The sequence below is a fragment of the Truncatella angustata genome (genome assembly GCF_020726525.1).
Source record: "Truncatella angustata strain MPI-SDFR-AT-0073 chromosome Unknown BKA67scaffold_5, whole genome shotgun sequence".
Lineage (NCBI taxonomy): Eukaryota > Fungi > Ascomycota > Sordariomycetes > Amphisphaeriales > Sporocadaceae > Truncatella > Truncatella angustata.
Window position 1 is genome coordinate 2613638 of NW_025763385.1, and position 17076 is coordinate 2630713.

Genomic DNA, 17076 nt, shown 5'->3' on the forward strand with positions numbered 1-17076 from the left:
CACATTTGACATTCTCTCAGGTCTCCTCATGACATGCGTTGCATTGTTTGAAGCAGATGACTAGACTTTCGATGTAGTCATGTTAAATTTTTTTTGATACTGTTCACGACTGCCACCAACAACCTAACGTAGAACTGTGAGGGGGGAATATGTCGCGTTGTGAACGTTTTCGTCGAGAGCCATCAGGTCGCACGGCAGAGCTAAATGTGTATTTCACTTTGACAAATCGTCGACAATAGTAAGGTTGACACCGGGACATACTTTGCGAGTCGAGTCAAGAATCGCTTCATCTGGTTGAGGAATGAGTGAATTCGGCAATTTGGTCGTTTTGGGGTTCGGCGAGGACTTTACTCTTACCTCATCATCAGAACTGCATGCTATTGGATATATCCCAGGTTGGCTCAATTTGCAGCTGCAATATAAGTATTCGTCGAAACCCCCTTTGCTTTTGATATCATCAATACAGACATAGCCCCAACTAAAAGCTCTTACAAATTAAAACCTGCCATTCTACGTTTCCAATCTGTTTGTCAATTGACATCCGCCACCGCTTTCGGTATTCCGCTGTAGCAAAAAGCAGGAGCCTACGGTGTATAGTTAGCTGATAATGGCATCCTGGTTATGGCCTAAAGAGTTCGGATTTTTGCAGTATCTGCGGCTGAAAGCAATCGCCATCCTCTTTCGATCACTTGGATTTCTAAGTGATCCCTTCAGGATCCGCCGACAGAGACAGCTAGTATCCCCCAAAGTGCGACAAGAACGTGTCCAGATACCATCCCGCGACAAGGGTCGGTTCATCGCTGGCGACTTGTATTACCCACCAGGATACACATCTTCATCGCCAGCGCCGATCCTAATACATTGGCACGGGAGCGGGTTCGTCATCCAATACCTACGCTTGGACGCGCTGTTCTGCTCTCGAATTGCCGAAGAGGCTGGGATCGTAGTGCTGGACGCCGACTACAGAAAGGCGCCTGAGCACCCCTTTCCTTGCGCACCGCAGGACGCGGAAGATGTACTCCGATGGGTTGGCACACAGGCCAAATTTCGACTCGCAGCGCGTCGCCGTGAGCGGGTTTAGCTCCGGAGCGACCCTGTCCTTGGTCGCGGCAACGGTGCTACGGAAGAAGCTGTCACACGTCGTCAACGTCCCGCTGGTTATCAGTGTCTACCCGGCGACAGACTTCACCATTCCAGTGGAGGAGAAGACGGTCCCCAACCCGGTCAGAACACTCCCGGCGCCCGTGCTGCGTTTCTTTCGTGATGCTTATGTCCCTAATGAAGCTGTGAGGAGTAATCCCGCAGCATCGCCGGCATTCGTAGACCCGGCTGACTTTCCGGACACCACCGCGATTTTGGCTGCCGACGGCGATACGCTATGGCCGGAGGCTGATGCACTGGCCGAGAAGCTCAAAGACAATGGTCGAAATGTGGTCAAACACGTATTCAGAGGTGTTGCTCATGGATTCGATAAGCGTGTAGCGGAAGGGTCCCTAGAATGGACGCGGAGAGAGGAGTTGGTCGGGATATCCGTCAAGCTGCTGAAACAGGCGTTCCGGCTGTGATGAATTCAGCGATGGCGTGCCAATGATATTCAATTAGCGTGGATCTATGTTGCTCAAAGTCAAGCATACGGATGAGTGATAAGGCGTGCATAGCAAAACGGCTTATATTCGTTGACAGGCATCGGAGTAGTAAAAACATATGATTCGGTTATCAGAATGTGGCTACAGTCGGCATAACCACCATTTGCTATTGCGATAACAGACATTGCTGACTGACCACTGGCGTAATCTATTTGGATAAGGTGAAATCTAGCGCAGATCACAACTCCTTTGTGGTCAGTAGCTATTCGCACACACGAAGTGGCCTCTTTGCTGACCAAGGAGGCCTTTGTCATTTCCTACCGCCCATTCACGGAACTCACTCCTTCCTCCACTCGGCCTCCACTTGGCCTGTTGACTGGTCTGCCTGGCTCTGCCTAAGCCGCACCATAATGCTGGGTGGCACAGAGGGCGACGGCTCAGTTCTGGTCGTCGCCGCCAGTCGAGGGGTTTAGACTTCAACTCTCATGCCTTTTAATTTGTAGAGCCGTCTTCTGCCTTATCCTTGACGCTCATCGCGTTTGGGAAGGCGCCGGCGGCCCTGTTGATCTTTCTCAGGGCTTCGGGCACCTGTCCTTCCTGTAGAGTGTTGATACACTCATCCATAATATCACTGTCGCGCACCTTCATGTGCTTGGTCCGCGTGAGCCAGTATTCGAAGGGACCACCTGCAAATTGGTTAGCTCAGTGACAGGACGACAAAGAGCCACTTACGGTTGGCGGAAAGTGCGTTGCCGAGTTCCGTGCATCGCTCCTCCGGGTCGTGCTCCGTGTGCATGTCGAGGAAATGGGTGAGCATCTTGCTCACGTCTCGCAGGGGCCATTTGCAAGGCGCGCTCGGTACGCGACTCTGTCCGGCACTGAGATACTTGTTCGCAGTACAGAGATGGCACATCCAGTACCCGAGTCGCTGGACGGATGTGCCGTCGGCAAGCTCGACATCTATGGTCTCGTCCGCGGCATCAGTCCCGATGTGCGAGATGCGCGGCCGTTTGGCAGCCGGGCCCGGCGTGCCATTGTTGGTCGCAGGCATGCCAGAGGCGCGCCGTTTGGGGGCCGTGTCAAAATAGAACTGCGGGCGACCGTTTGCCACCGCTGATGCGGCGAGCGCGTGCTGCGCGTCGATTTGCTCTATCCGATGCTGGCAGTGACGGATCTGGTGGCCAATGTCCAAAATCCGAAATTGCGCCGTCCGGACTTCTTGTGCTGACAGACTGAGGTTGCTATCCTTCAGTAGTTCAGTGCTGAAGTCAAGATCGTAACGATACGCCTTCACGTCTTCCTCCAACTGGCGTCGCGTGATCTCATTTAGATCTTCCGCGCGCTCATACCCGCTTCCCCCGTTCACTACTTCCCCAAGCTCGATTTTCGCGAGCTCTCCATTCGTTTCCATTGCTGTTCCATTTGGGGCGGCTGCAGCTGGTGATGACATCTTGTAGAGGTTAGCGAGTGCTCCAGTAGGCGATAAATTTTGATGGCGTTGAATGCTGTCTCTCCATGGCGCGCCAGTCACCTGGGCTAGGCTGCGAAATGGAATGACGGGGAACATTGCACAATTTCATTTCCAGGGCTCTGGCAATGGACTTGAAATGAGATGAAACGAGATGGACGTACATCTGCAAGTTTTGTCAAATCTGGGATAACATGGCTGGGCTGAGGTGCAGCAAGTGCAGTGTCTTTTTTTGATGTGGAGTGCCTTGATCTTGGTGCCATCGCTTTCTTTTTCCATTTCTCAGCTTCAGAAGTAGCGGTTTTTTTTTTCTTCGCTTTTGGCTAGGTAACGTACAACTTAGTGGCCAGCGAGGCAGTAACCAGAGATCTCTGAAGTAATTATGTTCGGGTTCGCGAGGCCAAAAAAGTTATAATTTAATCAAAATGATTGGAGAAGAAGATTTCCGAAAAGTTTCGAATATGTCAGAGCACGCGCATGAGAGCAAATATCGTCAAGACCGTTGCGGGATATCGTCGTTGTAGGCTAGACTAGTAGATAGCAACGCATACAAGATTTGTAGCAAGTGAAGTGATGAGAATCAGAATCAGAATCTGGAGATTGAGAGGGGTTGGTGCTTTTAACACTTTTCTTGCAGTAAAACTGGAAAAATAAAAAAAAGTTCCGGACTCTAATAACATTAGGTACATCTATTGAATTAACTAGGGAGCATTCCTAGCAACAACGGTCAGGTCCAATGCGCTGATTCGTTAATCATTTCGTATGTGCTTGAAAATTTGAGCAATTACAATTCCTGCAAGAACGTTGCAGATATAATTGCGCGATTTGTACCCTCTTTCGTCGTTATCGTAGATGTATTTGAAATTGTCGCGAGGTCTCGATGAAGCAAGGTTGCGACGGTCTCGGGCCTAAATCCATTTTCGCCGACCAGCAAAAAGCCCCAATTTTGTTTTTAGACAGAGATCCTTGGCTAGGCACTACGAATAGAAGCAACTTCAACCAGTACAGGTTTCTGGACAACCTAATGCTTAGGATATCCAGAAACTTCAATGCTCAGAAGGGTCCAAGTATGCGCTATCTCCTGGCACTATATAATGGGTGAAAGAAGTAGACATTGGCGATGTTCGGTCACCGCACATCTACACACACAACCAGCGAATGCAGACTGGCACCAGTGATTTCCCGATCATGTATCGGTACCTTCGTCTGACAACATCAGCGCACGATATCAGTTGATAACTGTCTCGCGAGGCCGTGAGGCGCGCACTCTATGACGCGGACATGTGAGGCGCTGCAGCAGTCGCTGAGTGTTGCGGTTGTGAGCAATGCACGAGCCCTCGACAAAGCTTGCATGCTTGTATTGAGTCGCCTCGAGACCCTTGGGTCTAGACGGCCAGACAACTGTGAAATATGTTGCCAGGGGTCCAGTACTTTCCCCGTGTGCAAGCTGGCGACCATCCCGTTCAGGGGTCCTGAGATGTGGTGCTTTCCTGTCTGCCATCAGATTGTGCATGACTCAAGGTTCTGGACACGATGTGCAGTCAGAGATGTGGGACATCAGCTCTATAAATGGTCCTCTTTGGAAAGACATTGTCCATCGCTGGTGCGTCTCTGAAGCGAGATTCGTTCAAGAAACACCGGGGAGCAGAGAAGAGGACCGAAAAACGGTCCAGTAGAAGAACGTGGTAAATATTAGGCAAAAAAGATTGTCGAAAGAAATCAATGTCAGGTTTGGCTTCGAGTTGTTGGTGTTAATATATTGCTTGAAAGTCCGGCGATTCCACTCAATTTGTGAGCGGCTGCTCTCAATGCTTCGTACAGTCCAGGACGCTGACGACCGTCCAGCTACCCTGATGAGCTGGGGTTTCGTGGTATGCATTGGCATTATTATGATATTCAATTCAATATAGACTGGTTATCTCGCTTGTTAGGTACTGACACCTGCAGTTGTTGACTTGGCGATAGAAGTGTCTTGTCCTGGGTTTTTTTTTGAAAGAGCAAGTATTTGAAGCTAAGGCCAACATGCGTGATCAGGTCAACCGGATAATTGTAAATCAAAGTTCTCATAATAGCTCAGAGTCGAAATCACAATCCAAGACATCTACATAAAATCCTCGTCAACTCTTTTCTTGAAGTGCGTTGTGTCGTGGAACAAGTGTGTCCATCTTGGCTCAGGAGATCTGTCGAGGCTAGTACATCAAATTTGCTCCGTTAGTATCTTCCATTGTTATCCAGCGAAAAGACCAAGCAAAGTAATACTGCGACATTCCAATCCTCCCGCATTAACTCTACTCCTTTCATCAATATAAGAGCACCTTCAACATGGCTTCCAAGCAGACCCGCAATATTCGATCGTTGCTCGAAGGCAGAGACACATTTTATCCAATCTATAAAAGACTGATGAAATTGCTTGACACAAGAAGTGTCGTGAGGTTGAGCCAAGCCTCCAAAACCATCAGAGCCATGACTCTCAGTCATTCATGGAACATCAACATTCCCTTCAGGCACCACTTCAGAGATCCGCGCGCCTTCCGCTCCGTCCTAGGTGAATGCAATGCTCTGATAGCCGGTTCCTGGGTAGTTCAGTTCTTGCTAAGACAGCTTTCGAAAAATGAGGGCATCTTGATCTTCGTTCAACGAGGCGACAACGCTGACAAGATGGAGCACTACCTATCGCAGAAGGAATCGTATGATGTGCCGGCCTCTCCCGACGCTACTAGAGAGATCGAACGTAAATGCGTAGGTAAAACCCAACTCCTCTCTAGGGAGTAGCGGCTAACTATCGCACAGTTGCGCCTCCCGACAAGGCAGGATCACTGTCTGCACCTCATTATAACATCTGTGCCCCCTGTAGAAACGATATTGGCAACGTTTCCATCCACCGACTCGATGTGTTTCATTACTTGGAACAAGACGTACGCTCTTTTTCCACGCCAGACATACATTGATTTTGAGTATATTCCCCTTCGACAGCATTGCCAACATTCAACAGCCTGGCGGAATTCTTCATCCGGAGACTGGAGATTGAGAACGCAGTCTGTAATTTCAGAACGAGAATTGAGAGGCATAGTGGGAAAAGACCAAGGCTTAGGTAGAAGGATAGGGAATCCCCGATACACATGGATGGTCGCATTGGACACAACCTATGTGACCCAGCCTACGACGCCGACATCTGTGCTGGAGTTCTCTGGGTTCAACGTCATACCACCACCACCACCTCCACAATACAGTAGGTCGGCATGGGTGACTTGGGACACCTACAGTCGCAGTTTCCTGTATCGGATCTGGGTTGAAGACTTCCGGCGTCCATCACTGAAATATCGTTATACGGGGGGTCCGATCACCCAGTTGTCCAGAATTCTCCGGGCAAATGCTTTGGCACAGTTAGCCTATAAATTAGACGACAACAGCAGAGGACGACTGATTGGCGACTACTCGCCTGCCGCTGCCTCTCTTCGTGAATTGCCGGTGGAAGAAGTACCGGGCTGGGACTTTTGGGATGATGAGATACCCAAATTATTTCTAGATATGGGACTTGATCAATGACCACTAATAGATGCATACCGGGGTGTGGTGTACCACGGGACAATTTTCCACCTCCAGAGAGTAAAGGAGGAAGAAAAACAAGGAAGAAAAGAAAGAAATGAAAAATGAAAAGTGAAAAACTCTCCCTTCACAATCAACATGCATGGTGGATGCACACTGACTTGATGAAAAACCCATATTTGCACTGTCAACTTCACAGAGTTTCATTTATAGCCACCCACGTCCCATTTTGCAAATGAAACTGTGGGATATGCCCCACGCCTTTGATCAAGTTTGCGTCCTTCGCAAGGCAGGCCTTCCACTCCCATCCTTCGGTCAAAACCACACCGACACCGACCATGTCAGCCCCTGCCTTGCGCACCAACTCCAGTGCACCTTTCAGGCTGTTTCCACTTGCCACGACGTCGTCGACCACGCAAGCCCTCTTGCCTTTCAGTATTGGGACAGCTGCCCGGTCCAATAAGAACCTCTGGGGCCCCTTGGAAGTTATGCTAGTAATGGAGACAGACAGTGCATCGGCTAGATGGATCTTGGGCGATTTCTGCAGGATCACATATCGCTCCAGCCCTAGAGCACGAGATACCTCGATGGCTAGGGGTATGCCCAGGGTAGCGGGTGCCACGATGACCTCTGGGTCTAGGGGACGTAACAAGGATGCCAGCGCTTGACCTGTGTGCGATAGAACTGACAGGGGATGGTCTATTATCATGAAGAGAGAAATGGCGAGGCTCTCAGAGATGGGCACGATTGGCAAAGTCAGTTCCCGTCCTGCAAGGTCAAGAGTATAGGTATGCTCTGCTTTAGGCGAGGCGCTTAACCCTGATTCGACCATAGTGGCCTTGGGTCATTGGTAGATAGTGTAGGTAGAGGACAATGAAATGGAAATCTTGGAAGCGCGCATTGGCATCAAATGCAGGGTATGGGTGATAAGCGTTCGGATCAACTCCGACTGGCACCAATCAATGCGGAGTTTCTGCCGCTCAACAGTCCACCTATTGATCTAACCTTAGACGAAACCTGACCAGCCATTACTTCTCCTCGTTGACCCTTGAAGCTTCATGCACTCGCATCAATATACTGTTCGCCAATGTACGGGATATGAAGCCAGCATTCAATGTGATCTGTAATGTCGTCGAGAGCTCTTGGGAAATGCGTGCTGTGCACTAACCTAGCGGATGGGATCACTTTTTCGCAAGCGCAATCAAGAACGACGTCAGTAGCAAACTCAAGTGTCAGCCTCGCATGGCACATCGCCAGATAGAGCTTTTCAGGACCTGCCAGACCCTCAAACCCAGCCTTGTTATTGAGCACTCGAGAAATCTTCTTCGAAAAACGTTTATGCTGCAGAAACGCCGATTTCCAGACACCTGAGCCTTGAGCTAGAACCTTAGAAAGCAATTACCGTGGGCTTAGTTGTTAGCGCTGCGTCTTTGCGAGGCCGCGCCCACCAACGTCATGAATGGGACTATTTCGTTGATAGCGCGTAGATAAGCTTCCTTCAAGCTCTCGGTCTGCTTACAAACACATCACAGTTGTGTCTTTGCGAGAAGACCCTTTTCTTTATTTCGGCAGATACCAGTGAAGTATTACGACGATGATCATAATCCGGTTCTCCGGACTATTACTCGTTGTCCGAGCGATTGAGACGCGACCTAAATCTGTGATCATCCATGTCATCAGTCGACTGTTGCGAAGAGCCGCATCTCGCGCGCTGCCTTGAAGTGAAGTTCTGCTCACAGCCTTTAGAACGTAGGTTAAACCCTCCTACGTGCTCATGTGTCTCTTTAGATGTTGTAATGCCCTTTGATTGTGATTTATCGCAAAAGCCGTTGTAACAGCCAAACTCTTGCCCGAAAATATTCACCAAATACGAACTCGAACGTGACACGGGATTCAGCCATAGTTGTCGACCACAATGCTGTTGTAAATGGTAACCCAAAGCATCACGTCGACAAAAGGGTAAAGACTCCTACATTATTGATTGATACCTTCCGGATACGGGCCGCAACCCTATCTATATCATCACGCTGAATCTTGCTCGTGGTGTGACAAGTCTTGAGCCGGCTGGCGTTCCTTGGCCTTCTCGCTGGCGCCTTCGTAGTGCTCTCGCCTTCTCGTCTGGTACCGGACAGGTATATCGAGCCTCGAGTTTGATGCGCGGGGGGAGGAGCTGCAGCCTGGGTGGCAACTCCACCACGGCGTTTGTGGGTGCCCATCCAAACCCATCTGCCTGTTCTAGTTCAGCTAAGCAAAGCTGGACCGGCGTCTAACGGGACAGTGCTCGTCGTCGGTAACGCCTGGTTCAGCATCAGCTTCTTTCCTGCTCTTCAAATACGTCATGGCCTATCTCAGCGACATGTACCCGGCGCACGTGGCGAGTGTGCCGGCGGGCAATGATCTGTTGAGGAGTACGGTTGGTGCTGGATTTGTAAATTCTCTCTCCCCTCTCTTCTCTCGCCCTCTCTCTCTGTCCATTCCGGTTATACCCATACCCTTCCTGCCGTTTCAGTATGTCGAGAAGATTAGATATAGAAGTAAGAGGGCCAGGCATATTTGTAATTTAGTGAAAGAAGATAATCGGAGGTTTGTCAGAGTAGCCCAAAAGAGGTCTTTTTAGATCTTTATAGGAGTAGAGGGGAATGAGGATTGATGGAGATAAAGTAATCTTCATTAAAGCGTGTCGATTTAAACAATGTTTGGACTGGTTAGTTGAGGACTAGGCGTTTGGATACTAACTGACGTCCTCAAAGTTGGCGCCTTCATTCACTTGATGCGTTTTGGCATGGGAAGCATACGGCATGGAAACCGCAAGTCATGTCCGGTGAAGAGGAAACATAATGAACTACGTATGCACTCTAGGACGCGCGATGCGGGAAAGATTGAGCAAATATCCGCCAAGATTGTATGCATGCATGATGAAATAGACAACGACCATTCCGAATGCCACCTGTATATCTCTATATGCTCCCAAAACGCCTCGCCAATGCAATTTATGCTATGTATGCGATCCAATTACCTAGCGCTGTGCCAATCATGTAACAAAAGAAGAAACCGAGTTTCTACGTATGAACAGCCACATGGGTGGAAAAAAGTCCATCATCTTTCTTTCAAGGTCGACGTCACACGCGACCAGACAGCAGTCCTTCGTAGGCTCTTTCGATAGCTCGGCCGCCCATCCCAGGAACGGCTCGCAATTGAGAAATATTCTCGATCGTGCTTCCATCCAAGCTGAGATATTCTACCAAGTCGCGTGCCTTCTTGGGTCCGAAACCCTGCAAGGCCATGATGGAGGTGGCATCCCCGGAGTTGATGATGTCGAGCAGCTCCTGCATTTGAGGTGTAAGCGGCGTGTCGTCGAGCACAGGGGCCAGTTTGGTGGCCTTGACCCTCTTGGTCTTTTGCCGCCCAAGGAGGAATTCCTCGTCGTCTTCGGCTGCATCTGCCTCGTAGTCCTCGTCATCAACGTGTCGATGCACATTCTTTTTCCTTACGATGGGTGAAAGCACCTCGTTGGTCGCATCGGCCACATCGCGACCTTCTCTCTTGGCAGCTATCTTGGCCTTGATTTTTTCGATCTTGGAAGCCAGCTTCGCCTGGCCAGGGAAATAGGGTAGAGCCAGCTCGTACATCTTGAGGGCGCTCAAGTCCTCGCCTCTTTCCTTGTGCTGCCTGGCCATGAGTAAGAAACGCAGGCCCTCAGATTTTCCATCGTCGTGAGCATCCTCAATGCGACGCTCCAGAGCGTCCAACCGTTTTTGTACAGCATCACTGATTTCGGGTTGCGGAGCGGGCTGCGTGCGAGATGCGAGGATCTCGGCGACCTTCTTTTCGACCATGGCCTCGATGTCCTCGGCAGAGACTGTGGGTTGTTGAGCTGATTGTTTTGTCGGTATCGAAGTGGGCCTGCTCGTGAGTTGCGGTGCAAGCAGTGTGTGAGTTGGACGGGTGATCTTCGTAGGCCGGGCAATGCCTGAGTCTTGATCGGACGGTCGCTTTTGCAGCATCGAGTTGGCGCGCTTCAGGGCAACGTTGGCCGGACGAGGTGCAAGCACGGCAGGCTTTGCGGCTTCTCTGTAGACATTGAACAGCTTGACGGGTTTATCTGCAGCGACAGCTGCCGCATTCTCTTTTTCCTTGGCCGCAATCTGACCAGAGGCGACGTTGTGGGCATTGGCAAGCGGCCGTAAGGGTTGACGAGCCATATTGGAGTTGGCAGAGTTCGCACGCGGGACTTGTTTATAGACAATCTCGTTCTCGATCTCTCGCACTTCAATTCGCTTCGCTCGCGAGCTGACATTCAGACTGCTCAGGGTGTCGAGGTGGTAGCTGCGGAGGGGCGCCAGGTTGAGGATCATGATGGTGATGCCGTTGTTCTGGCCCAAGGAGAGGATTCTCGTCATCTTGGATTCGCGGAACGGTATGCGTCGCTCGCCTCGCGATATAGCATCGATGCATTGACTAAGTACGAACAAGCTCTTGTTGATGGCGGCCGACTCGACCAGACGCTCCTTGTTGTTCTCGGTTCTTCGGTTGTCCTCCGACCCGGCCAAGTCAATGGCGGAAGCTGTACTCTCTCGGACCATGTCGCCAGTCGTCTGCGTAAGCTTGACACGCAGGATGGCGTGGCTTCGACTGCTATGGGCGTTGAGCTTGGTGGCAGCAGTGATACGGTTATTGTTTGCCTCGATGTACAGCTTCTCGAAGTCCTTCAGGTCTTCACATGGCCTCTCTGTAAGTCCGACGACATGCGTCTTGCCATTGGCTTCTCTCAAGGGCAGGCCGGTAGGGGTTCGCTTCTCGAGGGGCTCGAAGAGGTCGAAAACCTTGTCGTTGTAGATCTCGTAGTATGACAGGGCGACTGTCACCGTCGTCTCGCCAGCTGTGTCCTTTGTCATCCTCTTGGCTCTTCGGTAGACACCGCTCAGCAGTCTGGGAATCACCCCACGATCTGCCAGCTTCAGCCCACCGCGCATGGTATGTGTCTTGCCGGTGCCTGTGACGCCGTAGGCGAATATGGTGACATCGAGGCCTTGGAAGAGAGCCTTGAGGTGAGGGGCAACTATGAGGGGTCCAGTTAGAGTTCATGTTGCGGTCATTGGTCGGGTTCTGTACCTTCGGCGGTGAATAGGTCCTCTTGAGTGGTGGGTTGATCGTAAACGCTGTTGAAGGCGAAGGTGAACTCCTCAGCCTCGTTCTTGGGACTCGGTATCCGGACGAGGGTGTTGGGCTTGCCGTCATCTGTGCTCGCGGCGTGGACGATGATGTCCTTTGGCTTGTCCAGCTCGTGTGGAAGCAAGGGGCGAATTCGAGCGACAACCCTCACAGACATGTTGGACACGTTGGAGCGAAAAACAACAATTGTCTGGGGGGTGATGACATGGACGACGATAAGGACGGGAGGGAATGAGTGTCTTAACACAGAGTATTATTGCCACCACTCCGCAACTGGGAACCTTGCCTCAAAATGCTATGCTTGTGACGGCCGCGTCCTTTGGAATGACTTCGTGTAGGATTGGGTTGGGATATCAAATGGCAGCTATTGATCGAATCCTTGCCAATGTCAAAGCTTGGGCTCACAGATGGCGCGGATTCTCTCCAGCAAAATCCTAACATGATAATAAGCTCCGTTGGCGGTTGTCAAGGGCAACGGTGCAGCGGGCCATGATGTCCCCACAGCGAAGGACCCTGCATCAGCACCTGCCAGGCCGGCACCAGCACCATTATATAGCGTCCCAACGTCACCAAGCTACTCTGCTCGTCCAAAGTTCGGCCTGCTCCACTAAGTAGGACGGCTATACGGAGCATGCAGACCTTCTATCAGTCAGGATCACTGTGATGGTTCGCCGGAAGCCCATGTGGTGCAGTGCAGGCATGTCCACTTTGGGTTGCACACGTTCTTCAATTTTGGGACAGCGATTCTCTCAGCATGTCTTATGCTTTCTCTAACACTATCTCTGGCTCCGCATCATTCCGTCACCCCGTTACTGACCGAGCCACCTTGAGGAAAGAATCGATTCATTTCTTCACCCATTACTGACTGAGCCACAACCAGGGAAGAGAGCCTGTAATCAGCTAGCAGCTATCATCCATAACCATGACCTGAAAACCACTGCCAGTGGGACCGGCCTTGTGGCCATGGACGTAATCAATCTCGCCGCCCCACCCTGGGTTGACTTGAAGCCTGCAGTTCTGGACGAGATTCTCGACATAGTCGGCGACCTCGGAACAGGGGCGCCGGATCTGGACGTCCAGGTCGTTGCACAGAAAGATGCCCGCGTCGCCTGAGCAGGCCACGCGCTCGCAGCGGGATCTCTTGTTGTAATGGCCTGGTTTCCCGGAGTTGGCGACGCACAGCGCATGGGGACCCTTCGCGCGGAGTTGCTTGATGCCCTCTGTGATGCCCTCCGTGGGGGCGTTGTCTGATCTAAAGATATATGGGTGGCAATCGGTCCACTAAACGGCAAAGAGCGAGAAACAAATACGTCAGTCTCACAAGTTCAGCTGGAAGGAAACCAACAGCGGTTATGTAGCCCTCCCTATTGCAAGTAAAGCTTGGATCGTCGGCTGAAGGAAGGTAGAAAATCTAAGGACTTACGCCGCCTGGGAAATAAATCAACTGATCATTCCATCGCTTTTCACTCAGTGCAGGAGTGTTATAAATGTCAGGCTCAGCAATCTTAGCGTCGAGAACAGTCGTGTTCACGTCGGTGAGCCCAGTGGTCTCAGGCTAGGACGCAAAGGTCAGCGATTGGTGAGACAAATTCTTATTACCATTTCTTTAGACTTCGTGGGTCGGGAACAATAGCGGATACGGATATATCCAGAATATCTTACCAAGGGGTTCGAGTCGGATGAGTTTTGAGCAGCAGGTGTAGCCATTGCACCAGCCACGGCGCAGAGGATGGGGATGGCACTGATGATGCTAGTCTTCATTTCGTCGTGATTTAGTTGTTTTGCTGGCTATTATAATGGCAGCAAAGATTTGCTTGGTGGGCGATAGATTCTGAAGTCAAGCGTTGTCGAGGATTATGTGATGTGTTAGAACTCGGCAGTGATGATCAAGACAACTGTTGTTCAGGGAGAAATATATGATGTGAAGGATTTTGAAGAGGGTGAAAAGCTGGACGCTGTGATAATTATGTTTACAGATCCTTCTCACATTGCTCGGTTTTGAGCAAGATCAGAGCTTACAAGATGTAGCGATATGTTCCTCGTGGTCTAACCCAGCTGCGTAGATTATGACGATCCTACTCTAAGCTGCGCACTTGTATGATGCTGCTAAACCCTTCGAATAACTACTGGACTCATAACTTAGTTTCAGGCGTGAACAAGTGCTCGATTTTCTTGACTGCGGAATATAACGATGCGAACTCTTTTCAACTTCGACATCCTGATCCTAACTACTCTATCTCTCTCATTACCAATTTTCTTTTCTTTCTCACGTGTCTTCAACGCGGTCGAGCTTTCCAACCGTGGATATATTGCCCATGAGGTGGATGTGGAAGACGAGCACTCTATAGACATAGCTACGCCGTCGACTTCACATGACTCCATATTCTTATATCGCGAGAAGATATAGTGCCGCGTGAGACAAGGTATTGACGTACTTGGCCACGGCGGCACCAATGCCCAATATGTCAAATGATTTATGGATGGGCCTCTGTCGTGCAAAGCTTTAGAAGAGTGTGAGTAATCACGCATTGAGTGATGGAAGTTCATGTTACGGCGATAGCGAGCCCAAGGCTATCACGGGTTTGTAAACACATACGATCAATTGCTACTAACCTAGGTTAGACTAGTGGCGACATGATTGATTGGCCATAGTAGACGGGCTGACGAGCAGTTGCGCGAAATCTACTGGACTCGCATCATCACTCTCAATCAATCAGGATCTTTTTCATCTGTTCCTGTCTCAAGTAGTGATCTTGGGATTTAGTTTGTTGTGAGGCCGAGTCGTGCTTCACTATTGTTTAATCAAATGGCCCCATGTAGTAGTGAGCCGAGCCAGTAACCTGATCAAGAAGGTGTAATATTGGATTACGGCACAGCACAACTTTTTCTGCAGCGCGGCGCCTGACTCATTTCTGGCCTCATACACAGATAAGACTGAGACGACGCCATTCTTTTGTTGTACTTACCCGCTTGTTCGTGACGACCGCTCGCTCTGGGTTCCGTTCAGTCACTCTTTGTCTTCCACTCGCTTCTGCTTCTGTATACTTACTTAAATGCAATTACATCAGTTCTCTGCATAGCCTAGGCAGTTAATATTTAATCATGGCGATCAGATTTCTCTCGTCCGCCATCCTGACCGCGCAAATCGCATATGCCGCCGATGCCAGCGTTGCGGATCAACTGGGCGCGCGGCCCCTGAAACTGACCGCTGGTCAAGAAATCGACCTCACGATCAATAATGCCACTGAAGTCGGCAGCGGATACGTCGGCGAATACGAAACGACTCACATCAAGATCGTCATGTATAACATGCTTCATATGTCCTGGATGTGTACGTTCATACCTGACAGAACGCACCCTATTCTTTCAGTATAAACTCACATTCCCTCCCCATATAGGCAGCCTAACGGACTTCCTCCCGGCCAAGGATGGTATAGTCAAGATCACCATCCCCCCCGAGATGGGGCCCTCGGGTACATACTACGAGATCAGCGCGTGGGGGTACTCACTAGATTCTGCGTCTTCCTTGGCACCCAAGCACATCATCACGGGCCACAGCACGCAGATGCTTTTCCTTTCCGGGGGCGAGGGCCACTGGATTCCGGCTGAGACCGCAAGGGAGCTCCGGTACTACGGCCTGCCGGGCTGGGAGAACGCTGACATTCCGTGCCGCAGCTACCCCTGCGCACAGGCCTGCGCGGTGAAGCAGTTTCCCGACGATAGCGCCTGGGTCGACGGCTCGGTGTGGATGGACTGCCTGACGGCCTGCGACGGTGTGGTGGTGTACCAACCCGGCCTCTACGGGTATTCTGCTCCCCACGCGACGAGCTCGGTGAGTTTGCCGCAGACCCTGCCGACACCGACCGGGAGCTGCGAGGCGAAGGATTTCCGTACCCCATGTGGCACCGAGTGCTGCCGGGAATCTGAGTATTGTTACGGCTACACGACGTGTGTCAACTTGCCTATTGACTTTGCGGCTATTCAGAGTTCGAGGAGTAGTCAGAGTACCGCTACAGCCACCCGAACAGGAGAAGGTAGTTCCCAGAAGACCGGTACGGGTGGTGTAGGAGAAGCTACTACAGGGACAGGGGCTGGTGCATCGGAAACTAGTGCACATAGTTCGAGTGCAGGTACGAGCACGCCTACAAGCACAGGAACAAGCGGCATCGATCGGATAAGGGTGAGCTCCACCGCCATCGCCATGGGCCTAATAGGCTGTCTAGGAGTTGCATGGTTGGGTCTCATATGAACGACTTGAGTTTTCCCCTATCTAGTTCAAAGGTAAAGCTTAATTTATAATTATAATATGATCAAGGCGGTAGCGAACGATATTCAATTCGTGCTCAATGACTCGGAAGAACCATCAAGAAGCGCATAAGTTGCATGTATTCTTGATCAGGCTGCTCATTTTACCAGGGTGGGGAATGAAAAAGGGTAGGCAAGGATACCAACGTGACAAGGGGTTGGAAACAGCCAAGACTGCTGGCAATAATGCATGTATGAACTTACCCATCTTGGCAGGCCCTAGCCAAGGGAACGAAGCAGATGCAACAAGATGTAGCCGATGAGGACGAGGCATCTGTGTAAACACTATCCAAATGAGAAATATGCAGTATGTTGTGCAACAGGCAACAATGCGACTGGCCGTGCGAATGACAACATTACAAGAGCCTCGTCGTTGGTAGAAATATTGCCTGGCCGTATGCTGTTCTCTCTGATTTTTGTTCCTTTGCAATTCTTTTCATTGTAATGATTTTTCACTGGCAGAACCTGTTCAAGAAGTGAGGTGGAATAGTTACCATGGCCAACATTCCCAAGAGCCCATTTTCCAATTTTGCACCTTCCTATAGCCAAGCTTTGCCTGAAGCCCCGCCACCTTGCTCCGTGCACTTATCAGGTACTACACGACCTCAAGCGTGGGAAAATCGTCATTGAATTCTTCAGGTACGATCTCGCAATGAAATATCAGCGTTCCGACATGGGCATCATGTCGTAGACATCCCAGCAGAGGCATGGCCAAGTTATGATGACGCCCAAATACATTTGGAGGTCTTGCGTGCGACTGGATCAATATTCAGAGCTCAGTACAGATAGAAAATCTCTCAGGCAACTAGATGGAATAGCGTGTCATCAAGCCCTACGGCATAGAATCTTTTTGTTTACGACTTCTTTTCTTGAGACAGGTAACATTCTAATCACATCCTCCTACGTGGTTACTAGGTTCCCCTTTTTTTTTTGAGTCTCTCTGGTGTCGATAGTAGCCTCGACGGGTTGACGGTTTGTTATTGCACAGATACTAGGCCA

At 50.5% G+C, this 17076-nt stretch overlaps 8 protein-coding genes across 8 annotated transcripts; 4 read left to right on the forward strand and 4 right to left on the reverse strand.

Moving 5' to 3' along the window:
* Positions 1-607: 607 nt before the first annotated feature.
* On the forward strand, positions 608-1594 carry BKA67DRAFT_678520 (Alpha/Beta hydrolase protein; the record flags this gene model as incomplete). Its single annotated transcript, XM_046108855.1, has 2 exons — positions 608-1027; positions 1059-1594. 2 exons carry the CDS (start codon positions 608-610, stop codon positions 1563-1565), a joined length of 927 nt encoding a protein of 308 aa, XP_045957576.1. The 3' UTR covers positions 1566-1594.
* A 68-nt stretch (positions 1595-1662) lies between these two features.
* Positions 1663-3645, reverse strand: BKA67DRAFT_569130 (uncharacterized protein). The gene is made up of 4 exons (XM_046103084.1): positions 3391-3645; positions 3219-3323; positions 2319-3036; positions 1663-2272 (listed from the first exon to the last, which is right to left on the reverse strand). The coding sequence occupies exons 2-4, from the start codon at positions 3315-3317 to the stop codon at positions 2079-2081; spliced, it is 1011 nt and encodes a 336-aa protein (XP_045957577.1). The 5' UTR covers positions 3318-3323; positions 3391-3645; the 3' UTR covers positions 1663-2078.
* Positions 3646-5075: 1430 nt separating this feature from the next.
* BKA67DRAFT_692517 (uncharacterized protein) lies at positions 5076-6600 on the forward strand (the record flags this gene model as incomplete). The annotated part of the gene is made up of 2 exons (XM_046109211.1): positions 5076-5793; positions 5845-6600. The coding sequence occupies exons 1-2, from the start codon at positions 5377-5379 to the stop codon at positions 6598-6600; spliced, it is 1173 nt and encodes a 390-aa protein (XP_045957578.1). The 5' UTR covers positions 5076-5376.
* A 193-nt stretch (positions 6601-6793) lies between these two features.
* BKA67DRAFT_659931 (adenine phosphoribosyltransferase) lies at positions 6794-7432 on the reverse strand (the record flags this gene model as incomplete). Its single annotated transcript, XM_046107535.1, has 1 exon — positions 6794-7432. One exon carries the CDS (start codon positions 7430-7432, stop codon positions 6794-6796), a length of 639 nt encoding a protein of 212 aa, XP_045957579.1.
* A 1465-nt stretch (positions 7433-8897) lies between these two features.
* Positions 8898-9430, forward strand: BKA67DRAFT_569135 (uncharacterized protein). The gene has a single exon (XM_046103085.1). The coding sequence runs from the start codon at positions 8939-8941 to the stop codon at positions 9215-9217; it is 279 nt and encodes a 92-aa protein (XP_045957580.1). The 5' UTR covers positions 8898-8938; the 3' UTR covers positions 9218-9430.
* A 61-nt stretch (positions 9431-9491) lies between these two features.
* On the reverse strand, positions 9492-12222 carry BKA67DRAFT_625317 (P-loop containing nucleoside triphosphate hydrolase protein). The gene is made up of 2 exons (XM_046105532.1): positions 11713-12222; positions 9492-11659 (listed from the first exon to the last, which is right to left on the reverse strand). The coding sequence occupies exons 1-2, from the start codon at positions 11927-11929 to the stop codon at positions 9720-9722; spliced, it is 2157 nt and encodes a 718-aa protein (XP_045957581.1). The 5' UTR covers positions 11930-12222; the 3' UTR covers positions 9492-9719.
* Positions 12223-12672: 450 nt separating this feature from the next.
* BKA67DRAFT_659933 (uncharacterized protein) lies at positions 12673-13533 on the reverse strand (the record flags this gene model as incomplete). Its single annotated transcript, XM_046107536.1, has 3 exons — positions 12673-13053; positions 13196-13327; positions 13435-13533. 3 exons carry the CDS (start codon positions 13531-13533, stop codon positions 12673-12675), a joined length of 612 nt encoding a protein of 203 aa, XP_045957582.1.
* A 935-nt stretch (positions 13534-14468) lies between these two features.
* BKA67DRAFT_569139 (uncharacterized protein) lies at positions 14469-16099 on the forward strand. Its single transcript, XM_046103086.1, has 2 exons — positions 14469-15103; positions 15171-16099. Exons 1-2 carry the CDS (start codon positions 14875-14877, stop codon positions 16019-16021), a joined length of 1080 nt encoding a protein of 359 aa, XP_045957583.1. The 5' UTR covers positions 14469-14874; the 3' UTR covers positions 16022-16099.
* The last annotated feature ends 977 nt before the right edge of the window (positions 16100-17076 follow it).